The 25,554-nt window shown below is 39.2% G+C and overlaps 1 protein-coding gene across 6 annotated transcripts in view; it reads right to left on the bottom strand.

The window, feature by feature from the left end:
* ZNF451 (zinc finger protein 451) overlaps positions 1 to 23,655 on the bottom strand; it is a 45,708-nt gene extending 22,053 nt beyond the window's left edge. Inside the window, exons 1-9 of one of the 6 annotated variants that reach the window (XM_064508622.1) lie at positions 23,298 to 23,397; positions 22,749 to 22,840; positions 22,157 to 22,261; positions 12,401 to 12,484; positions 10,986 to 11,111; positions 4,249 to 4,360; positions 3,310 to 3,460; positions 2,375 to 2,501; positions 491 to 644 (exon numbers count right to left, since the gene is read on the bottom strand). In XM_064508622.1, coding sequence (XP_064364692.1) covers positions 491 to 644; positions 2,375 to 2,501; positions 3,310 to 3,460; positions 4,249 to 4,360; positions 10,986 to 11,111; positions 12,401 to 12,484; positions 22,157 to 22,258 — 856 coding nt within the window. In that variant the 5' untranslated portion in view covers positions 22,259 to 22,261; positions 22,749 to 22,840; positions 23,298 to 23,397. Of the gene's footprint in view, positions 1 to 490; positions 645 to 2,374; positions 2,502 to 3,309; positions 3,461 to 4,248; positions 4,361 to 10,985; positions 11,112 to 12,400; positions 12,485 to 22,156; positions 22,262 to 22,748; positions 22,841 to 23,253 lie in introns of all 6 variants that reach the window. The other 5 variants (XM_064508621.1, XM_064508620.1, XM_026122523.2 and 2 more) reach the window with 5 other exon arrangements.
* Positions 23,656 to 25,554: the final 1,899 nt, after the last annotated feature.

Below are 25,554 nucleotides of genomic sequence, written 5' to 3'. Positions count from 1 at the left end.
CCCACAGATCTTTTCCTTCAGGCATGCTAAAGACACAGGCAAAGAAAATAACCTCCAACAGACTCCAGATAGAACGGCAGGGGGCAGGAACATCACAGCCAGTCCGGTTAGAGTCACAAGAAATATTTATGTGGTTTGGTCTGTGCTTCTTTCAATACAGTAAGTGCAAACCTATTTAGGACAGTAATCAGATCGGGTCACTGCAGGATGAGAAGCTTATGTGAGATATCCGACAGCATGGGGATAAGGGAAAGTCTGCTTCTCAGTACAGCAATTGTAATAGAGGAATCAGTGATATACAAAAACATGAATTTAAAAACATCTTCTACAGAACTTAATCAAATATAAAATCTCAAGAGAAAAATATGAATTCATTAAAAAACAAACTTAAAAACTTTTTTTTTTAATAAAAAAAGACACAACAGAAAAACATAAATCACTTCACATTATCATAAAGAATGAAAAGTAGTACACTTAAGCTGCAACATACCACTCAATTTAAAAACCTGGAGGAAGTGGTTCTTTCCAGACATATGCTGCAAGCATTCATCTCTTATAGTGAAGAGGAGGAAGCAGTTTGGGCATGCATAACACTGAATAAGCTGAGGAGGGAGATCTTTTTTATGTCCATCATTTTCATTTAGCTGGAACATAAAATGGTCTGATTAGGAAAAATATGCAGACAAGAAATCAGTCCCATCTCTCTTCATGTCTTTCCCTTCCTCTCCCCCGCCATGGCAATATTCTTCCCTCCTAGGTTTCCAGCTACCACATCTACATTCACCTACAGCCTACCGTTACGCACTTCAGCTTGTGAGAGAGAGGACTGGAGAACCCGCCCCACTTAACTCAGTATTCATCCCTGGCACTTTGGCAAGTTTTCTGTTTCCTCCTTCTGCACCACTGGTAGCAACTACACTTTCCCCAGAACAAAAGACTACATTTAAACTCCACCAATTCTTATCTAGTACCTCTATCCAGGCTCTCCATAAAAGCTCTCCTTCTGCCACTACAACAGAAGGCTTTCTTGGTACATTGTTTTGTTTCTTCTCTAGTCTCTCTTACCTCCATCTTCTCAAAATGCCACTCCTCAGAGTAGCTTGACAGGCCTGCGACTCTTCTCAAAGTCCTGCACACTTTTCAAATCCCTTCTCCCTTACTCCCTCCACCCGCTTTGCCTTCTACATCAACCCCAAATCTCTGCCTTCAGGGAAGGAATCCTTTAGCTTTGCTTCTGACACTCTGCTTCTGCTTACTCCCATCTTCCACAGAATCTTCCTGACAAGCCTTCTTCCACAACTTTGTTTAGGATCATCTCCCCATCTTTTCACACCAATATTATCCCATCCTTATGCCTGCTGCAAGAGCCATTCCCTTTCACCAAACTTGTCTAATAACTCCTGTTGATGCCCCTAGGTGTACCACAGGCACACAACTGGAAGAAATGGAAAAAACAGGGACAAGCTATGGCATCATCTTTCAAGCTTGTCAGGTAGGAACATGAATCAGCTAAAAGCAGCCTAATTTTCAGAGTAGCTAAAACTTCCCTTGATTTTAATAGGCTAAATGGGTCCATGTGTGAGTTGGTGATTAAAATACTCAACTTTGAAACTGCTATCCATTATCCATTTAAATGCCAGACTACTAAATAAAGCCAAGCACCCTGAAGATAACACCTAAGCAGCTTTCACTGAACTGAAATTTTACAGTACTACATTAAGAACCTAAGGGAAAGACAGGTAGAGAGTATAATAAAAAGAAAGAAGACATGAACAGAATGGAAAGAGGGAGTAACAACAACAATAAAAGCAAATCCTATTAGTTTATATTCAAATGAATGCTCAAATGTTGGATTATCCTGCTCCATTCTGCAAGTTAACTAGTGAGGAGCTGTAGACATATTTGTCAATGGAGAGACTGGAGACAGGGAAGAAACAGTTGCATCTGAATCAGAGTTTTTTCTCATTCTGTTGCCTCTTTCCTGTCTCCTTTCTGCTGCTTCTCTTCATTGTCACTTACTTCACTTTAACTTCCTTCCTTCATCTTTACTAGTTTTGGAGATGCAAAAAAGGGAATACTTTTTGACAACACCAACACCTTTTGTCCTACCAAGAGGGACAAGAAGTTCAAGACAGAACTACAGTCCTCTCAGAATAAACTGCAGAGTACAACCTAATTATCAGATTTTATGGGAGTATTGTTAGGATACCTCAAATGTTTGAAACACAGCAAAATAAAAAAAAATTGTTTGGAAGACTGACTGAATGGAGGAGAGGGGAAGAAGATTAAAAGAAAAAAATCTATGCATAATTTTAGGTCTTGAAAACCCTCTATTACATTGAGTCAGGTGAGTTACTTATCCTTGTGATCTTGCCTTAGATAAAAGATGATCATTGTACTGCTGAGAGGTTGAAAATCTTTTGCAGCATATCACACAGGCAACAGCATTATTTGGAGGTCCATGTAATGTAATTGTTGGGTCACAAGGAGAATGATCAAACCTATAGAGGAAGAAATAATTAACAAACTAGCCCCCTCTACACAGTCAAAATGTTTTTAAAGGGGGAAAAATATGTCTTTTGAAACTCTTTGATAAAAGCCTATCAATTACAACTGTAAAATTCACCTAACTTCACCTAACATTAGCTGTATTAGTTGAAGCATCCCACGCAGAGGTGACTCTTTTTGCAGCTTACCTATTGAATGGTCTATCTGCAGAGGATCAAAATTGTTTTTAAAAACAAGAGAACTAATGAAGCCTCAGTCTCCTATGGATGAATCTTTTTTACCTCCTCTTATTTTCTCACTTTATCTTCCTCATGATACGCTTACTAGTCGAAAGACAGGACCTGATGGAATTGATCCCAGAAATAGTAAGTGCTGACTAGCAACAATCAGCTATGGACAAATGGCTTGCCAGCAGTTACTCATCTTTCCCTTCATTAGAAACATCTTTTTTACGCTATCATCAAGTTTTATACAGCTTTTAGGTATTTAATTATATGTTAATGTTTTGCTCTTTTTCAAATTTGGATGAAAAACTAACATAACCGGAGCAGAGAAATCTTGTTCCCCCAAAAAACAGACATTAAAAAATGGTTAACCAGAGGAAGAAATCAATTCCGAATGCAAAAAAATTCATGAAGATCATCACATCATCTATATAAAATTCATAGCAGATTTATCTTCTCTCCAAACGAAATTTTATTACTATAGGCAGTTTAAGACAGATTTGATGCAGATGTCTTAATAATAAAAGAATATTTTTGAGCTTATTTCTTGCACTGAGACCTTGCTCTATGGCCTTACCTTTTAAGATGACCTAGGAGAAGATGCCCATTATCAAACTTTCTGTTACAATTCATTACAGGACAAGAAATTGGACTGCTGTTGGTTGGTGTCTGACCTGCCCTCTGATAAATACCCTTTCTTCCACTGTTAATGGTGCCTGGTTTGAGACCTGTATTATAAAACAAAGCACTTAACCAGAATCTCAGTTATAGAGGCTTTTAAAAAGTCACACCCTGAAGCACTTACAATTCAGGTTATACTGATTCTTAAAAGCACACTAGCAATAACATGTAATGCAATCCTACAACAAAGTAGTCTGCTCTTTCAGTTGAAGTATCTATCTTTTCAATCCTTAGCACGATCAGTTTTCTAACATTTTGACACCCTTCCTCCAGATTCATGCATGATAATGCTGTTTCCTATTAAAGGTATTGTATGTAATTCACTGGCAGTATTTTAAATTGATTCAACTTCCTGAAATTATACTTCTTTACAATGGCATATTTTCCTGAGTAACAGTTACATAGCAATATTTTGCTATGTTACATAGCAGCTTTGCTTGTTAAAGTAGCTAACACTACCTTAGTGTCCTTTATACTTAGCATATTAAATGTACTAAGCAAAAATACATTATAAGAATACTTTTTATGGAAAGCAGTGTATAGGAACCTTTGAATGTTACACTGAACAAAGTTAGTATTGGAAGATTTGGTTAGGTATTACAGCCACATATACGTTCAATGACAGTACTGCTTAATGCAATTACTACATGTTCCATTCTGCAATGCAGCACTAGGAAATAATCACTATCAAGTGAATTAACAGTGATTTAGAAAATGTATCATTTAAACCTAGTTTCAAAGTACTTGAATAAATGCTCATTACTCCTCTAATGTATTTATTATTAATCTGTGGTTCCTTATTATGAATTTGAAATCCCATCACTCCTATTATTACCTGGCATTTTTAACCACTGGTCCACACATAATCTTGCAGCTTCTGTGTCACTGTGTCCACGAATAAATTCTAGTTCCTGCAGTCCATGAGCATACTGGGAATCAACTTTCTCCTGAAGGAGAAAACATATCAGGCAAAGGTGCCATTAAATTAAAAAAAAAAAAAAAAGTCAAGATTAAGTATGCATATGAAGTTAAACTTTCAAAACTTACATATGGATCTCTAAGGAAAAAAAACTTAAGGAAAAAATCTTAGAATCATTTGACTGATTTTCATATAACACAATATAGATGGAATAAAATAGCAATAAAATAATAAAATCAGAATACTAATTTTTGTGTCCTCAGTAAAAGCTATAGCTCTTGAAACATCATTGTTGAAAACAGCCAGGTGAAGAAGTCCTAACATGGATTTTTTTCATTATCAACATTGGTACCTACAATACAGAAAAAAAAATCTCCAATAATATCACAGTCAATCAAAATGCATCCCTACAGTGACTATCTTCTGAGGCGTTTCTAAATAATACAACTTGATTTGACTAGACAGGCCAAATTGGAAGTTAAAGAAATAGTCGTGTTTGCATACAAATTCTAGCTGAGAAAACTAACAAAAGACAGTTTGGGTTTTCATATGGACAACCAAGCCCATGGGAACACCATCTTCTAGCTATATATTTTTATACAACATCTATTCAGAAAATAAATACTTCATAGAGAAAGAGTCAAGCAATTTACTTCTGACACATCAATAGTTTCTGAAGCACATACATAGCCAAGAAGAATTTTAAGATTATAAAAAGAAACAAATAACAATGGAATGAAAAATAAGAAAAGGCTTTTCCTAATATTTTGCCAGCAGCCTGTCTTTGCTGTTATTAAATGCCATTTGTTTATATGAAAAACACTGCACTAGAAACTGCAGAGAGAAGATAGTTCCCCCAGTTTCATGAGTTACCATGACTTATTTAGCTCTTGCTTCTCAGTTGGGTCAAGGCTAACTATGCAAGACTATTCTAGCTACCAAACAAAACATACTAACTTGAATGGGCTACATCCCATTTTAACCCATTGGCCTTATTTCTACAGGAGCCCACTTCCCCACCTCAATACCAACTATCTCCTGCCATGCCATTATAAGACAGTCTGACTATGGGAAAGAACAGAACCTTGACTTGGGTGCAGCACCAATGCAGTTTTGCCTAGATGACATTTTCCTGGCTCCCTTCTATTCATACTATATACACACACCGAGATCCTACAACCCCTGAACCCTGCACCTATTAGGCTTCTTATCCTGTATGTCAAATGTTACACGTCAAAGAACCAAAAAGCATGAAAATGGTACGAAAAAAAATGTGTCTCACTTTAAAAAATGTACTTACTGCTACAGCAAAAATACAGTATGCTATCTGTTAGTGGCAAGGGCAGTTAAGCTATAGTCCAGTCACTGCCTGAACAATCACAGAATTACAGGGTTTTTTTTTTTTTTTTTTTTTTACATTTGTGGTTCCTGAAAAGACATCAGATCAGAAAGAGCACCTGAAAGTACACAACAGAAACATTTGTAAACATCTCAAATGAAAGCACTGCACTTAAAAATATTCACGTGTTGCAGAACGATCTAGTGCTAGCACCTTGCAGTACCTGTAGTGAAGAAAACTTAAGGTACATTTTGCACATGACAGCTAACATCTACAGGCTTCTTGTGTTCAGCTTGGCATGCATGTTGTAGAATAGTAAGTCACTTCCCAGGGCAACACATATACCACCCCATGGTATATGGGACCTCCATTCTAGTAATATCCCTGGTGGTACCATACAGGATAACTGCAACTCAAACTATCTGACTAGCTAGACTCCTCTCTGCCTTTTGGGGCCTTGTACCAGCACAACATCTTCCAGACTCTGATTACTTGTAATAGTAATCAAATAGCATTTGTTGTTCCTTTGCGAATGTGGCCTGTGTTATATCTCAGGTCCTGATCTTCACATCATAAAGAATCATAGATAGCATGCTGTAGGAAAAAGTATTTTAAGTGCTGAAAACAGTTGAGAAGTCTCCTCTGCTACAGGTCCACAATGCTAACACAGCAGTTTCTAAATTCTATGGGCTTCATTTGCTGGCTCCAGTTAAGGTGCTGAACACCTGACTTTTCTAGGAGTAAAAGCAGATAAGCAGAAATTCTTCTAGAGAATGCTGTCCTTCAAAAAAGTAGATGACAAGAAAGTTGTTTGGAGATCACAACAAACAAGGATAAGAAAATTACAGGTAGCAACAAGAAACTGGCAAATAATGAGCTGAAGCAGAATGGGGAAAAAAAGATGAAGTGATATCCAATACTCCTCTGATGGATGTTACTGTGATGGACTTGAGAAACTTTTTCTTTTTTTTTCTTTTTTTTTTTAAATTCCAAGAACTGGATGCCACAGATAATGAGAAAACAGAGTGCAAAGTACCATCTTTGAAAGAAAGAAAAAAAAAGAGAGAAACTCTATTACATCATAGCAGTAAGAACATTAATTCCTCTCCCCTCACCTATTTTAGGTAAGATCTGAATGACACAGTAGACAGTGCTGTTTCTTCACATATATTTTAATAGGCCTCCTCCGACATGATGCCATTTTTGATTATTTTTTCAAGAAAAAACAGCATCTATGTCACAAATTACAAGATATGACAACTTCTTTATAAAGGAGTCCTCTCAGACTTAAAGAAAGTTACAGACATGCATCTTGAGCATCCTCATGCAAAATCAGCTGAAGTTGAAGGTGATGAGTATGTTTTTCCAGATACCAGTATTCTGCCTTTTAAGCTTGTTCACTTCAAAGAAAGACTGGCTGTTCATTATTTTACAACACACCAAGTTTTGCTGCCTATTTTAAAATGGCACAAATTGGCAGGAAGATAAGGATTTGCTGGTCACAACTAAGATTTTCTACTGTCACTTCCAATCTCATATTTCAAGCATACCTCAGACAACAATAAAGACTCCCCAGTATGTTGCAAAAAAACCCTGAGAACGTGCAGTGCTTTGCAGCAGCCTATGGCACCTTTAAATACCTACGATATAGATATTTCCTACACAGCAAGAATGCTTCATAGGAGTGTCAGCTTAATTCTATCAGTATAAGATAAACTGCAATTTCCTCTGGTGTGACACTTTCTCAACTGTTGGTAAAACCTAGGCCCATGGACACTCAGCTAGACCAGGCAACATATTTAAAAATAGTTTAGAATAAATAATCCTAGACTGGACAAGACAGTTCATCCTAGTGATAGAAATTCCTGCAGCTTTCCGTTAACAGCAGCTCTCCTTATTCAGCAACCATGCTGTGCACTTTAGAGGTGAGTTCAGCTGTGTTCCTGCTCAGAGCAATAAACTTTGCCCTTCCAGCACATCCATTAGAAGAGCTGTTTCAATTCTGCAGACAACTACACCTGCCTCGCAACTGATTATTAATACTAAGACCACAACTTGTCTTACCATGAACTTCAGTTAAAGTCACCTTGAAATAAAACCCCCTCCAGTTCAATTTAAAAAGCCATTACTGGTTACAGATACTACATTAAGGGCTTGAACGGCTACAGATTACATTGCTGTACTGCATACCCTCAGCTCTTACGGCCCCTTTTAAAGGCATGTGGCTCCTCCCAAAGCAAAATTACTCTTCATTATTAGAAAACTGCTGTCCTTGCTTTTAGGTTCTCGCAAGGAACTCTACAAAAAAAGCTACACATCCAATGTGACCCAAGGCAACCTACCTCAAAAGACAGCTTTTTTTTATTTTTGGTTTGGACTGGTGTTTTCTAGTAGTAAGCATAAAATACTTCTCTTACAGACAGGGAGCAAAGCCACAAAGCCTGGCATGGGGACCATTTCCCTTAGAACGTACAGGAATAAACTGCTACATGGCCCCAAGAATCCAAATGGACTCCCTCCTTTCCCTAAATCATGCACCAGTATTTGCAGAGTAATCAACTACCATACTAGGTTTCAGTCTGCTGTGAACATGAAAACGGATGCCATACCTCCTTGTAACTCCACAGTGGTGCATCTGTGGGGGACAGAGTTGCCTTTTTGAACAAGACAGATCCAGGGTTGGACACACATACTTCTTCTTGTCTCCAAAAGCTAGACAAACTTAGCTGCCCAGTTAAACTTGGGTCACAAACTTGAAAACTATTCTCTTATAATGAAGCCTGACACAGTGCATTACACAAATGACAGCACTGGGCAGCACAGCATTTCCTCTTCTGTAGTACACCTTATGATTAAGAAAAGGCCAACTTCAAAGCAATTTCTAAAATATCCTGAAAAATGAGGAAAAAGTGCTTCAGGTGATTTTTTTTTTCCCCTGATAGAACATTCATTATAGTTTTAATCCCTTGTTTTCGTTGTGGCAGATAAAAATATCTGCAAAATGAAAAATTGCTTGATTTTGACAATTCTAGAAAATTCTTAAGACTTCTTCCCTATGTGCATCTTGAAAGAAATATAAGTCTCAGCAAGATGTTCTGCTTTTGAATTGCCATATTTAGCAACAGGTACACATCAAGAGAAGAGACAACACAGGAGAGGAAACTTCTGCTATAGCTCACTTGCTCAGTAATACAAATGATTTGTTTTTCAAAGTGGGAAAACACAACCGTCTTTTGGAGAATCAAAGTCAGGGCAAGTCGAGCAAAATCCTCTGAAGTGGGCTACAAGATATGCTTTCTGTGGAAAACCCCATGATCTCAGCTAACCCTCCCTACCAGGTTTAAGAGGCATAGTGCTCCTAATAAAGTCCCAGAGCAGTGGGAAAGTCCCTAGCTCAGACTCAAGGCCTAGCTCAGTCTGAGGCATCTGAAGAGCTACTTTTAGCACCTCCTCCAGCTGTGACCAGGATGCAGAGGAAGGCCATGCAAGATGTTATGCAGTAGAGACAGCAGATTAATAAAGACTTAGCATCCTGGTATTCCCCTTGTCATGAAAGGAGCCAGAAAACTGATACAAAATATGGCTACTGAAACCAAACAGCTAACTCCTCCTACTGCCAAGACAAAACTGGCAGTTTCATTGCAACTCTGCAAATTGCATTACCTATTATTGAGGAGTGAGGAGCTTCACAGATGGAAAATATTCATCATTTACAGAAGTGTTTTTAATACTTTACTCTCAGGTTACTTGAAAAGCTACATAGCTATCTCTGACTCCACTTTGCAGCTAGAAAGCTGTATGTGGAGACATTAACAGATTTGCCAAATTCTAAGTGGCAGAGACAGGAGAGGAACATAGGTGTATTGACTTCAAGGCTACATTGCACTGTATTTGACAACCTTGTATGTTTTTTTCTGTCTCTATTATTTTTACAGTTGTGTGCATAGTCTGTATTAGACTACCAGAGCCTGTAACCATACTATAATTATGTGGCCTATTATAACGACTATTAACAGTGCTCAGCAAATTGGGTTAGAAAGTCGGCATGTTTTCTGGAAAGCAATTTCATGAATTAAAAGTTTTAAAAATTAGTATTTTACAAAATCACAGAGTCATTCAAGTTTGACAGGATCTCAAGAGGTCTCTAGTTCAACCTCCTGCTCAAAGTAGGGTCATCTATGAGGTCAGACCATGTTGCTCAGAACTTCATCTGTTCGGGTCTAGAAAACCTGCAAGGATGGAGGCTGCACAAGCTGCACTGGCAGGCTGCTGCTAAGTCCCCCCGGCCAAAACCGCCCCTTCTCCAGTCTGCACAAGCCCAGCTCCCTCAGCCTCTCCTCGCAGGGCAAGCGCTCCAGCCCTTGACCATTTTGGTGACCTTCACTGCATTTGCTGCAGGTTATCAGTGTCTTTGCTGTACTGAGAAGCCCCAAACTGGGTGATGGTATTCCACTACATGTGGTCTAATAAGTGCCAAGGGGGAATAATCCCCTCCCTCGATCTGCTGACTGTGCTCATGTTAATACAGCCCACAATACCGTTGGCCTTACTTGCCACTAGGGCACACCGCTGGCTCTTATCAAGCCCTATGTCCACCAGGAGACCCAGGTCCTTTTCAGCAAGCTGCTCCCCAGGCAGTCAGCCCCCTGCCTGTATCAATGCAGGGAGTAATTCTGTCTCAAGTGCAGGACTTGACATTTGTCCTGTTGAATTTCACGAGATTCTCGTCAGCCCATTTCTTCAAGTTGCCCAAGCAGCCCTGCCTTTGAGTTATGGACTGCACCTCCCAGTTTGTTACACAAACAACAAATCCTTTCAAATGACTGCTGTCCCGTTATAAAAATATTAGCTGTTTCAGAGATTTAACACGGCAAATAGCATTCCAAAAATCTAGCCCAGACAAAAGCAGGTAGACAATTTAAAACTTGCTGCATGGTTGTAATCACTGTCATTTTTCTGTTTGACTACTTAAGCACCAGAATCATACATGCTAAGGACCCTCTGCTACATACAGAAACAAGTGAATCAACTTTTGCTGTTGGTTTGCATGAGGTTAACATTTGTTCTTTAGGAAATGTAATAAGACTAGTGAATTCATTAATTAGAGGCCACTGAACAGGCAGAGTCTTTATTATATTTCAACCAGTGCTCTAGAAGTTAAAATCTCTATTTGCTAGTTCCAGGTCTGGCTCGCTTGTGTGAATTAAAAATACAAAAAACACACTTTTAATTCACTTACTAGTAAAAACAAACACACACGTGACTACAAAGGCTGGTACTATGCACTTCTACTGAAACAAAATAGCTCCAGTACCTTAAAAGCTTTGTTTTTCTCTTCTTTTTGCTGTTTCTCTACTTCAACATGGCGTGCCAGACGATCCAAAGTTGATGTAACCCTTTCCTTCTGATAGTCAATGTGATCTTTACGTTTAACGTTTCTCTGTAATTGAGAAGTTTAACTCTTATTTGGTAATTGCTAGGCAACTAAAAAAATACTAATACATTCAAAAGTGATGCCCAAGCATCAGGACATAATTCAGTCCGTATACTCCAATCTTATGTTGCATGAGCTACCTTGCTAATTTTCAGTTTCAATTCAGTAACACCTGTAACTTACCTTAAAAAAAAAAAATTTAAAAAAAAAAAAGGAGAAATCCTCACATATTCAAGGCAATTAAAGATCAACAATGTTAGCCTTGCCAAAACACCAGAAGGGACAGCAATGATTGTGTTACTGGGTTCCCAAGAACTCTCCAACAGATTAAAAAAAAATCCTTATAAAGAATCTGCTTTTTACCTACTTATAAGTAGGTAAAAAATCCAAAAGATTTCAAAGCCAACCTACAGCCCATCTGAAAAACTGAGAACTGATAATTCCAACTCAGTTCTTTACAAATCCTCTAAGAAATGCTGTCCAGTATTTGCAGAGGCAGGTCATCAGCTTATTCAAGCATGAGACATGGGACTGTAGCTTGCTCCTGCAACACAGCTGGCTCTAGTAAGTGTCACAGTAGAGCAGCCTGTGCATGTACAGAAGATCTGCCTTTCCAGTAAAACCAAGCTTATTGCACGTCTTCTCCTGCAACACTGGAAAATAGACGTCAAGAGAGGGCCTCTGCTGACAAAACAATTCAAACAGCCTGTGCCCTGTCACAACCCCTCACAAAAGCTCCCTGGAGTGGGCACAATCAGCTTGGGGGATGCATGAGTTGTTTTGGTGACCAGCCTGCTTCTGACTTACAAATTCTTAGGAAAGCTCGGGAAGGAGGAAGCTGGGTTAAGACCAAATTTCATCAGAATAAGCTCTTCTAGCCCATAAACTGCTTGTAAAAGTCCTTTCAGGAGAAATATCTGGAAGTAGGCCAGATATATTTGCAGGCTAGAGAATGGACACACTGACCTATAAAGTCAGTTCTAAAATGACATTTTCCTTTCCTTTTCTTCACAGTACTTGTGAAAAACAACGAAAGCTAAATCAAAGCCTTAAGTTCATTTCAAGAAGGTAAAAAAAAAAAAATCATCTTAGGAAAAAAACCCCAGCAAGAGTTAGCATCCTTGCCTTCCACTCACCAGTAGGTAAAAATAAAAATGTTAAGTGTTGGCCTATTTATTACTTCTTCAAAACATCTCCAACATTTTTTTCAGGAAGAGTAGCTGACGGTAAATATACAGGAGACAGTAATTATTTTTTCAAATGAGAAGTCCCAAGATACATTACGACATACTCACATGAGCATAAGAACTGCTGTTAGGTTCTTCATCTTCACTACTGACAAGGTCAATGCACTCAAGTACAGGTCTTAAAGGCCCTTCCTGAGAAAGTGTTAAAAACACACACAAAAAACCATTAAATTATTTTTCTTGAAGATAAAATGATACATGCATTAAACACATGGTAGCATTACAACATCTGAAAGGGAATTTCACCAAGGTTTCAAGCGGGTTTATTGATGAGATTCCTGCAGTGCAACTTTTCCACTTAACAGGCTAGTGCGCAACTATGAGTTAGTAAAACACACAAATAAATAAATATCCACAAATAATTAAAATATCAACTTAACATACAAACAGCAACTAACAAAAATAAAGTGAACAATCTTGGCCTGCTCAATAGCCATGTATTCTTGACCTTCTCAATCAACTCAGAATATATATTCATATCTATAGGTGCTCTGCTTGCCATTTCTTTCATTGTACTAGAGTGTCAGACTGCTACCAAGACAGGAATAGTCTTGCATTTCACTAACCAAAGCTAAATGTGTTTGGCTTGTTAAGACACAATTTAAATTAAATGTCAACTCTAAAAGCAATTGGACTCCTTATGCACTTCAGACATGAAGAAAGCAGAAAACAGCTTCATACACATGTACGCCCTAAAATCCATTCATTTCTAAGCAGAGAGTACACAAGCAGGTCATAAAGTTTTCTTTTTATTGAAATCATAATAGGAGGGGAAGATGATTTTACTTTAAAAGAAAACACATTTCCCGCACTCATGCTAATACCCACATACTTGCAAGCACCATGACATGCGCCTAAGTAGTCTGTTCAGCATTCAGTCACCAAGACATGTGTCCAGGCAGTCTGGTCAGGACTCCTTGCAGTGACACAGAGGACAAAGGACCCTGGCTATCAGGTACTTATCACGTCCTGTAGAGTCTTCCTAGTTTCGTAGCCACGTCCTGCTCTTGGATACTTAAGATTTATCATCTCTCTATCCTATCCCTCCTCTGGGAGTCACTAAGATTTATTCACAGTCTTTTGCCCCCTACTCAAGTGTCTTAAGGCTCTAACCCTGCTCTTTGTCTTCCTGCCATCATCTTAATGGTTCAAGACTTGGTTTTAGGCGGGATGAAGGCTGTCCCTTGTCTTCCTGATCTGGGAGTCTTGAGAAACTTCATGTTGATAGTCTGTGACCCTGATGACCTTCTAATCTAGAAAGTATCAACACCTGCCATTCTTACACTCCTTTATATCATTTCTTCTGTAATTCTGTATGTGCTTCCACACCTGTATAATCCAATTCACTCTCCGTTCAGACCAACTTTAAGACTTTATTACAGATCTCTGCATCAGTAGAAGACAGAATGTTGGCACGACCATGAAAAAGCAAATGGCTAAGAAATTACACTTTTAAGCTTTCATTAATGAGATTCTAAAGTCAAAAGAATTAAAATCAACAACCTAAACTAGCAAATAGAAGGCATACAAAACAACATCTAGAACTCCACCTATACCCATTGTAACATGATTCTTCAATTTTTAAAGTCAAAAAAGGAGAACTATGTACACAGTCTAACGCCACACAAAAAACCCACATATGCTACTACTTATCAGATGTCAACTAAACAAGCCATACAATGAACATGAAATAGGACGAGCAGGTCTACATAGACTAAGCAAAAATATTTCCAGTTACTCTAACTCACAACCATGATCATTGCTTAGGAATGTACACATCTTTCTTGGTAACTGCCTCATTTTTGTGGCAACTACACAGTAACAGGCAAAGTCAACTAAAATCTCCACGTGCTGCAAGAAGCTTCCCATCTCTGCTAGATTCTGAAAGTTATTGTCTAATATCAAAGTAAATAAAACAAGAACAAATATGGTTTTAGGATTTTTTTTTGCTTGTTTGTTTAACATTATGTAGATTGTATTGCATGTAAAGTTTTTCACTAAACTGCAGAATTAGCCATTCGTCTGGCAATGATGCTGACAGATGCGACAGAACTGTTATATCCTCCAAAGATATGCTTTGTTAGCAAGTAACATTTTCCATACAAAAGAAGGACTTAAGATATTCAGCAGCTTACTGAATTCTTGAAGAGGTGCAGTACTCTATCCAGTCTCTGGTCCATATGTTTGGCAGTGTCCTGAACGTCCCAAAAACTAAACTGACTCGGGTAGGCTAAGATGATTCATTGCCTCATGAAAAGTAGCAGAGGCAACTGTAGCAGCATGCAAGTCTCTCTGCTGTTCACTACATCTCATTCTTTCCATTCTTCCACCTTTCAAGGTTCTAACACCATTCAGTTGACCAGGCTTAAACAGTCTTCACTCTCTCACTGGGGAGGAGAAGGGATCACATGCTGGAGACAGAAGCTTTTGTTATCTGTGAACTGAGCTGCAGGCTGCCAGTTACCCCAAAGGAGTGCCTAACTTCTTACATTTAAGTAAACAAAGAGCATTTGCTTTTCTAAATGAAATCTAAAAATTCCAATACAGATTTGGATTTGTAGAAACTGACAACCTCCGTGAATTTATAGGAAATTAAATCTTTATCAGAAACAACAGGTGTTCATAGGTGACAGGGTAAAGACAAACTCAGACCTCCTGACTGTCCGAGCTGTTTAATAAACAGTTTCAAAATGTTCAGGTCTGATTATAATAGCTGTAGTTTCTTCAAGTATACACAGATTTTCCTTATTTCTGTTTATTTGACTAACTCAGTTCAGTAACTGACTAATTAGAAGTTAGGAAATTGAGAACTGAAAAGCAGGGAAACTTGCATTCAAGTCTAGGAAGCTCTAGTGACAGAAACAGTAAGTTCAATTAATTACAAGTAATCTCATTTGCATACATGAAACACATTCTCATTTTTTCCTTCTGTATCCTGTACCTTTTACTAAAAAATTTTTACCTCCCCTTTTTTTTTGGTTTGCATTCCAGTTCTCAAAGAAGAAATATATCCTTATTTTCCAAGAGGGAAAAAAGATACATGACTATATATGTGAAATATGAAAAATAAATAACATCTGTGTATATACGCTCCTGAATAAGGCAAGCCCCAAATAAAGCTTTTGGATTAGTTTGTTTTTCATTGGCTGGTGGCTTAACTTTTAGAAAAATGACTGAAACCTTAAAAAAAAAGAATTGAAATTAAAGATGTAAGAACTACTGTCCTGGGTCAGATCAAAACTTCATCTGGGCTACAACAGATACTTTGAGAACGTTTAAGATTCAGGGAAAACATAGCGTAATCCTATATTCAGTGTATCTATTCAGCAACTGTTTAAGTCAATGTGTGAGTAACCTTGATTGAAAGCCATCATTACTGCTCTAGATCCATCCCAGCAGAATGGCATTACACAGCAGAAAGCCAGTATTCATCTTCTAAAGAGACAGTGATTTCAGCTGGGGCTCATTGCTACAGCAGCCCTTTCTGTCCAGAGGACACTGGTACCAGACTGAAAGTGGAAGTTCAAAGCCTCCCAATGCAGTGGCCCAGAAGAGAAGCCATCCTGATGGAGGGAGACTGAGTCTAGGACTATTCTTCCCTTTAAAAGTTCACAGATGCTTTCTAAGAATTTGATGCAAGCAATAGCTTCAGATGGACCTCCTGTATTTTTGAGCTCACTTGGAGAAGCGGTGCCAGATGAAACATCCTTTTTCCAGAGGCACAGCAGGTACTACTAGTAATCATTCCCAATTAATACTCTAGCATTACACGAGAAGAAAGTTTTGAGCAGCAGGAATTTAACTTTTGTTCTGCTGGCTCACCTCAGCACATGACCAGCCCCAAACTGAAAATTAAGAAAAGCTTAATCAGTTTGGGGGAGGGGGGGAAGTAATAGTAACGTAGTAACACAGCGCAGAAAATGCCAAGCCCCAGGATTCCATTTCAGTGTCATGAGAATAAAGGAGCCAAGGAATAGTTAGCTTCATCCAGCTCTTTGTATCTCCCCAGGAGATGAACTCCACCAGCTAGAAAGTATCTTGGCATACAAGAGCCTGAGATTACAGTAGAAACAATACAGACAAGCACTCAAAGAAGAGCTGGAAAATCTGTGGATTGTAGCTGACCATAGTCACTGTTTGGCACCCAGGAAGTCATCAATGCTTGGTACTCACCAAATACAGAACCTCAGTCTCCATATACTATAAGCAGGTCTTCCATTCTTAAAAAGCATCTCTAATTCCCAATTACTTTGCTAAACAATCTTTGAAAGCCAGCCTTCTCACCAACAATCACTCTTTAGAGCAGTAAACCCATAGCTGAACAGAAAGTATTTTAGTTACTAGAAGAACTTCCATGTTTGAATGATAGAAAACTATCTTTTGAGACTCCAGGCAGCTCTGGTGTCCTGCTGTTATTCATGGCTTTGGTTGAAAATGTTAGCAATGCATTAACAAAACTGTAATGTCACCATGCTATGCAAAATACCAACTGTAGCAGTGAAAATAATCAAGTTTGTTTAGTCAGCAGCTGGTAAAGATGAAGCCTCTGATTCATCTCCAAGGAAAACTTCTTTTCAAGAAGTTCTGTGAAGCTCATCTCTATTGCTTCAAGAAGTTTTTCGAAAAGTCCTAAACTCTGGTCTCCCTTCCTCCCCCTTTTTCATTTATCTGTGGTTATCAGACCTAGCTAACAGCCACCTAATCCACTGATATTTCATGTAAGGTTTTTTTTGTTTGTTCATTTTTTAGCTTTATGTGCACTGAGATCATAAACCCAATTCACATGAAAAGCACATTTAAACTTTTGCATAATTATACATGTACTAGCATATAGAAAGCATGAAACATACTTTCAATATACAGTACTGCAGAGTTAACCTGTCTTTGACAAAATAATTAGGTGAGCATAAATGTGCATACACATGTAATCATACTTATTATTGCCAAACAAGTAGAGCTTAAACTAAAACATAAAATCTGACCCATGTTGAATTATTTATGCTCTAAATCTTTGTCCCAGCAGACTTCCTGCTTTAAGCCAGCTTAGTAACTGATTGAAGTTGTAAACCAATGTGCACTTACAAAGTTTTCATTTCTCTAATCTAGTAAATATAAAAATCTAAGTCCTTGGCTGACTTGAGTTGGGAACAAGGGTAAAAATTCTGCTTCAGATTCTTCCTAATACCTGCAAAATTTTCTTCAGTATCTACTGTGATGCAACTTAAAACCAGAGAGATACATTAATACAAAAACTCAAGTATTTAACAATCCACATGGAAAGGAAACAAAACAAAAACTTTAAAGAACTACTAAGTTTCAGCAAATCACTTGACTTTGGTACATCTGAGGGCCAAGTGTTTTTAGACTTTTGGGGGACCTAATAATTAAAGCAAAAAATTTAAAGTCTCCTTGTTCCTTATGACTTTTGTAGAACTCCATTTTTTTTTAAATAAATTAGTTTTAATATCATCAGTTCTTAGTGGTTTCCACTTTCCTTCCTCTGCATCTTTCAAGTTCTGCACTTCTAATCTTTTAGCTCCGTAAAACATTAAATAAGTTTTTGTGTCTTTCCTGTCTCTATACCATTCTGATTGTGACTAATAACAGCTTAGAATCAAGTTCAAGCATTAACTGGAGATAAGTAGGTCACCTCCGAGTCTTCTAGGCAAGACAGTTTCATGCTGTCATATCATATCCCTTCTCTTGATCTCTGCAGAAAAATTCATACTGGTTCTCCTCAAATTCTGAATCCCAAACAAAACCAATATAGTCTTGATGTCAGGATGATGAAACACAATATGTAACAGCACTTGTTTTTCTTCATCCCCAGCCTTTAAAGCTGCAAGTTTTTTTTCCTATAAGGTCATGTGATTTTCTGTCACGTACAATACTATACCATTTTGCTATAGTGCTCCTCTGCTAACTACCAGCTTTTTGTGGCTATTTACTAGCAAAGTAAATATTCTACATGGGCTATATGAAGTCACTATAAAACAGTTTATTATAGATATCTCTCAGGATATCTAGTAGAGATCCCTATTTCTTCTATCAGTAGTAAAAACAACTTCATGCAACAGCCTTTGAAAATGGGCTATTTTAATTTATCTACTCATTAAATGACTCTTACTGTACCCTGATTTGTAAACTAATAAAGTGAGCCTTCCCATGCTGACAGAAACTGTTACACAGGACAAAAAGAAAAACAGTGCCAAAACAGGCAAGATAGTCCTTCTCAGGTTTGATCTTAAAAAATATTCAAATCAACCATTTGTAAGAAAGTAAGTGGCAATTCCAACTCTTCCAGGTCAGAAAGATGCTGTCTTCTTTGTCAGGAAATGCAGTAAAATGCTGCTGCTGCTTCTTGAGAAAGAGTTTAAAAAGGAAGAGCTACAAGTATGGCAAGTATGCTTTTCCTGGAATCCAGTTTAGAGCTCATTACTCAATAGGCCAGGGCCTATAAAACCTGGAAGTAACCAATACCAACCTCTAAAGCACCTGACTATTAAACACTAGGCCTAATGGCAGTACACAACATAACAGTGGCAGTATATTTTTCTTTGAATTTACACTTTTGAAATAAAATCACTGATAGTGAAGAAAACTTGGCATAAATGTAGTATTGCATCAGAAAATACAAATAATTTTTTAATACACATATGCTCAATTTTCCAATCTTATTTTGGAGGCATAATTTTATATGTACTTAACTTATATATTTACAGAAAATAAATAGAAATATACTCCTTAACAGTGTTAGCCATTATAACGTACCATATGATAGGAGTCAGGGGACAGGGGACAACATTGTTTTAGACAACTGTATTTAAATGCTTCATAGCACTGTGTATTATTTTGAGGCCCCACAGACAGTAACAAAGATACAAAGAACCCCTGCCTAGGAAAACCTCTAACTTCCTCAGGGATAACTTTTGTTTCTTAAAGGAGCATCAGAAATAAGTAGCGGTTATATAGTAGTGCATGTCTTAACATGTTTACATAAAGAAAGTTTGATTTCAACAGATTATACAAATACTTGCTTCAAGGTAAATATTATATAATCACGAATCTAGCTTGACTTGAATATTCAGTGCTAAATAAGTTGTTCAACCTTGTCTTTCAGGCATTAGCCTTTATTTACTCATTATTCCTACAGAAAAGGCAAGTGCAATGCTTCACAGAAGAAGCAGACTCTCTGGACAGGATACTGACAATTAAACACAGTATAGCAAGAGAAGACAAGTGTTAGGAAATGAGAGTATTAGAAAAATGTTCTGTAACACAGTTCTGTATTGGTTGCTTTAAAAGGAAAAAAAAAAACATTCTAAAGGTTTGCCATTGAACAGATTTTCCTGGATTAAAGGGGAGTTTCTAAATGTACACAAGGAATTTAGCCACTTGATTTCATCGACTTGCAGTGAAATTGTGTACCAGTTTTTGGGGATGTCTTTGAGAAAGTCTCATCGTTTAAGAGGTCCATCAGCAAAAAATGTGAGCAGAGATCAACGCCATTTAAAAAAATTCAGGAAGAGTCTGATACTTTCTATACAGAGTGGCAACTAGAAAAATCTATCTCCATACAGGCTATAAACCATATTAAATCTGTGAATCTCTTTATTCTTGCCTTATACTTCCTAAGGAAAAAGAATGAGGTTCAGAACATCCTATTACAAGATATTAAGCCATTAACAATCATGGCATGCATTGTAGATTAAACCATCTTTTTCTGCTGGTCTGCAAAGTTAGCATTTAATATTTTTAAGTGGACAAGATATGTTGCAATGCAGAATTAAAAGGTAGGAAATTGTGGAAGAACGATCAGAAGTTTCCTGAATGAGGGTGAATCTGATTGCAGAAGCTGAAAAATTCTGGCAGCAGCAGAAACTGTTTTTGAAGGAAAGCCCTCATTCCATGGAGCACAGTCTAATGGTGAGAATTCAGATTCCCAAGGAGAGTGATCAAAATAGCAAAAAAAAGAAACAAAACAGAAAAAAAACCTTTCAAGAAAAGAGAAAAAAAATGGCCTACAACTATTTGCTTTTAATGAAAATGATCATAGGTTGAGACATCCAAATGGGCTTCTCTAACTCAATTTATCCAGTATCACTAGTGGTCTGGGTGTGTTGGGTTCTTGGTATGTCCAAGTATTTGGGTTGGTATGTCTTGGTATTTGAATGATTAGGTGGTATTCATACACATTTATAAAGCTTGTAGTTTTCTAGTCACACACATATTGTACCAGAATGCTGATTTAAAGCTAGGCAAACAGTTTAGAAATGCTTTTGCAAAATGCAAGTTTACTTCAGAGATGTGTGACAGTAGGAATAAATGACAGATCAAAAAGAGGGAGCATTGCTGACATTAGGTAATGGCCGATTTCAGAAACCTTTCCCCCATGTGTTCAGTGACAGCAGTAGCATCCTTGCCCCAGGAGACCAACCCTGCAGAAATGAACCTAAGAACCCTTCTTCCTACATACAGCCGTCTCTCTCAGGATCAGTCATCACTGGGACCACAAAGGATCCAGATTATACATAGGCAAAGCAAGGAAAAGGTAGCAGAACTGTTGATTTTAATAAATCTCCTTTCTTTTAATTGGTGCTGTGGGTTCCACCCACAGCCTTTCAATCATTGCATATCCAAACCTATATTAGCTTCCTCATTCTTAGCCTGGTATATTAAGAAAGTGAAATTTATACAATCATGCTACACATGAAAACATAGGAATATTTGTCTGCCTATACAATGAATTTTGAACTCATTAGTCAGTTTTCATCAAATTCATCTAAAAGACTGAGAAGTCTCAGATATAATCAACTAATTATAATTTTAGCAAAAATATGCATGTGCCTCTCATACTTGAACTCTTAAATACCTCTGGAGAAGGAAAGTCTGCACACTGAATTTAGACTTTATCGGACACCCTACAAAAAAATCTGCGTGAGAGCAAGTGTAAGAACTGCACAAATGTCAATCACTATTCACCATTAGAATAAAACATCCATAGGAAGCCAGCCATTATCAGCCCTAGTATCTTGTAAGTACTTGGTCTTATTTGCATGATTTGTTCCTTAAGGGAAATCATCTTTCTATTCTTGCATGTATCCCTCCTATACAGCACCATTTCACTGATGATGGACTGAGGCCAGAACACAGGCAGCAAAAAAATTTTCTACTTTTCTTGCCTATTTAACAAATGTAAATGTGTTAAAGTTATATTCACATAAGCCACATGTCAGCATTAGAATATTTGCTGTACTGTAGCTATTACACTGTGCTCGAGTACACTGTTTAAGGCCTTTACCTGATTATTTCTTTCTTCTTTCTCCAGTTATAAATATATAGTGTTTTTGATGTTGTTTTTGCAGAGTGAGCAGCACTTTACTCCATTAATTTCAATGGGACTATTCATGAAGCAAAATGCCATGCAGTGTGATTACCAAAACAAAAAACCCCACCCAAACGCCAAAAAAACTACCCAAACAGCTACAATTAATAGACCTCTCATATGCCTCACTGTATCCTCCACTCCTCCGCCAAGATACTCAAGTCTACTCTCTCTCTGTAGGTCCAAGTGACATTACCTTCTACCCTTCCCAAGACCCTTCAAAAGTCCCTTTAAAATGAACTTGCTGTCTGCCACAAAGATTTTCTATTTAAGCCATTTTTAAAACCAAACCCAATGTTTTCCATTGAAATATAATCAAGATCATAAATATTGTATAGAAAAAAAATCTATTATATACCACTACTGAGAGCGTATTCACCACTATGGGCAATATGTACCCAAGTCCAAGATCTACTTACTCCGATGAACTCAATGTCATCTTCACTTTCATGCTGACTGGTGCTTATTGGTGCTGATGGTGATTTACTCTCAGGAATGTTGCCAGAGCTAAAAGACTCCATTACCTAAACAGAAACAAATCAAAACATGCTTCACCATTTTTAAAAAAGTTTTCCTTCATTGTATTTTCAGCTACCTTTACAGCTACTTTGGCTTTACAATCAATCTGCATTCAACAAATCTCTTCACATCGTTCAGTGACAATTATAGGTAATACCAGAATAAGTGATAAAAAGAGAAAATACTTTTGATTTGAATCCTGTTACTACGTTTTCCAAGCAATATGCAAAACATGGCCTAATCTACAAGACACACTATTACCTATATTCCTCCAGCAGACACTCATGCTGCAAGCTTTACCACAGAGAGGAACCTGGTACAGTTTACCACCCTAGCAGAGTAACATGTTTCAGTCTCAAAGACCTATGAACAGAAAAACCTGAGCTCCTAATTTACCTGCACTTCGCAGTTGTGCCCCCCACCAGAATACAAATACAGGTTTGTTTATTAAAAGACACGTCTTAAAAGTGATGACTTAAGGCAAGACCATACTTAGCAGCTACAAGTATTTTTGATGCTTTAGGCCACTTCGGGATCGCAGAAGAGCCAGAAGGCGGAGGCTCTCGCTTCAAAACAGCGCCGTCCTGCCAGACGAGACTTCCGTAAGCAGCAGGCCCGGACGCCCGAGCGCGCTGGCCCGCGGCGGCCCCCCGGGCCCGTCAGACAGCTCCGCGGAGGCGGCAGGCGGCTCTGCTGACTCACTCGCGCGTCTCCGCCCGCTCCAACGCACGAGCCCACGGGGCAGCAGCCAAAACAAAAAAGCCACAAGGCCGAGCGGCAGCAGCCACCGTGCCGGCCCCGCCGAGGCAGCGCGGGTGCACCAGGAGGCGGCGGGGGGAGGCGGCGCGGCCGCCCGGCGCCTGCTCCGCTCGCTGCCTCCCGTCCCGCGCAGCGCAGCGCAGCGCAGCGGCCTCCCCGCCCCGCGCACAGGCCGTTGCTAAGCGATGGCGCCGCGCGCCCCACGCCGCGGCCCTCACAATGCCCCGGCCGCGCTCACCCCGCCGCAGCCAGCGCCCGCGGGCGCAGCAGCACCCGCCCCACCTCCGCGTGCCGCGGCTTCGGCTTCCTCTTCAAACCGGGGGCGGCGGGCGCGGCTTGCTGGGACTTGTAGTTCCCGCCCGGCTCGCCGCGCTCCCCGCCTCTTCCCCGCCGCAGGTGTCGGCGCTACCGCAACGATGTCACGTCGCGGCTGCCCTGCGGCGGGGCTTTTCTTTTTTTCTTTTTCTTTTTTTGTCTCCCCCCCTCCCTTCAGCACCTGCCCCGCCCCCGCTCTCCCGCCCTCGTTCTGCGGTCGCCCACTTCTCAATAAAGCTGCAGGTGGAAGGAGGGGAACCCTCATGCGGCTCCCGGCGGCGGAGGGACACCGCCATGCGGGGGAAAACGGGGCGGGGCGGCAAGGCGGGGAAATCCCCTTCCTCGGGGGGGCCGAGCGGGCTGCGCGGCGGCCGCTGCGCCTCGGGGCTGGCGCTGGTGTGCGGCGCTGCCCCTGGGCGGGGTGGGCCCTGCCGGAGCGGCCAGCTACTGCACTTGGGGTTTTTGGGTTATTATGTCTTTTTTCTGCATTTCCGCGTGAGGGTGGTAGGATATTGCCACCCCGGCTAGGAGAGCTTTTTCTTAAGTGCTTAAAGGGCGTTTCGCTTCTGATAGCTCTTGCTCCAGTTCACCGCAACGCGCCTGCAGACAGGCCCGGTGCCGTAGTGCCCTTCCCTGCGCCAGCGGCTGTGTCAGCCTCGCCTGACGAGGGGTGGTGAGAGCAGAAGCAGTGTCACCCCGCAGCACCCATTTCTGGTGGCTTCCAGAAATCCCGGCGTGCTGGGAGCATCAAGCTCTGCTCCGTGCTTTTCTGACACACCTTGTCCAAAGAGTATCTCTGGCGAAAACACGAATCACGTGTGGGGATAGCTCTTAGAAGGAGAACTGGTGTGCTGCCCTGGGACCTTACACACCTTTGAGGTGTGCACCTGTTGATTCTTAACTACTTGCCTGCTACTGGTCTGCTTCATCCTATTCTTTGTTACTCTGAGTCACCCAAGGTCAAAACTGATAAACAGAATCACCTTTACTCAATGGATTGAGTTTGAGTAACCTGAAGAATATAATGTCACTTTTGAGTTGTGCGTCTATACAAAACAACTGCTCGTACATAAAACACTTCACTGCTATGTGCTTATTAAATTATATATACACAGGAGAGAAAATTCAGGGTTACACATTTAATGTGGATGTTATGGGAGCTTTGTGAATAGAAGTGTAAAGAATAATACATCACATGGTACTTGGCAATGTTAGCATTAATTCAGTGCATTTATTTTTCCTGTAAACACAAAGTTACTATACTAATCTTTTAAGTCTCCCTTTATATATGAATGAAAAAATATGGTGAAATACTCTTATTATCCCCTTGCGAGTTGTGATTCTTGCATTTTTGGTTTTTACTATTTGACTGCTAATTAAAATATAATAGTTAACAAATTTGTACAACCTAATCACTATTGTTGGACTGTATAAACAACACTTACTAGAACAGTTTTATTTCATTATTAAAATAATAGAAACTTCATTGCCATTTAGAAAATTAAAGTCATTGTTGCTGCCTAAATTTTGCTCATATTTTGCATTTATCAGTTAAATTTGCTAACAGAATATTGAAAGCAGCCAATCTATTTGTAGCTTGCATGCGGCACGTAATTAATTTTGATGCTTGAGGATAGAAAACATGAAGTGCAATAGTAGTGAGTTACTAGCATAACTTTCCAGAATAGTAAGGTGCCATTTTTTTTCAAACTCTGATATTCTATGAAAATGATACTCATTTGAGTATGAACTTTTCAGCAGTAACTGAGGTAAATGAAGTTTGTTTGCTCTTGTGATGACCCATCCAAAGATCTTCCCCATAAGTGAACAGTACAGTTAATGAAAAAAATACAGTGAAAGGAAAGTGGTGTCTGCAATCTTGTCAAAATTAACAATATGTTAACAAAACTCTGAATTCCAAAATTTGAGTATTTTAGGTAATTCCTGCTAATAAAATTCTGGATTCCAAAACTGAAATATTGTAGGTAATTTCTGTGAAAGCATGGGCTTTCTAAATTGTATCAGCTTAGGAAAGTTCTTACGCAGGCTTTTTTCATAGAGCCTGGAGAAGATGGAGCCTGCTGCACTGCCTCACTTGGAACAAGAGCAGCCCATTTTTTCAAACAGGCAGTAGGCTGCCAAAGGTAGCCACGGACAAACCTAGGAGAGCAGGGGGTATTCATGGTCTGCAGTTCATGAGCTAAATCTCGAAAAAGTCCAAACT

Source organism: Dromaius novaehollandiae, chromosome 3, assembly GCF_036370855.1.
Source record: "Dromaius novaehollandiae isolate bDroNov1 chromosome 3, bDroNov1.hap1, whole genome shotgun sequence".
NCBI classification, from domain to species: domain Eukaryota; kingdom Metazoa; phylum Chordata; class Aves; order Casuariiformes; family Dromaiidae; genus Dromaius; species Dromaius novaehollandiae.
Note: the sequence above shows the minus strand (reverse complement) of the source record. Positions and strands in the feature narration are given on the sequence as shown.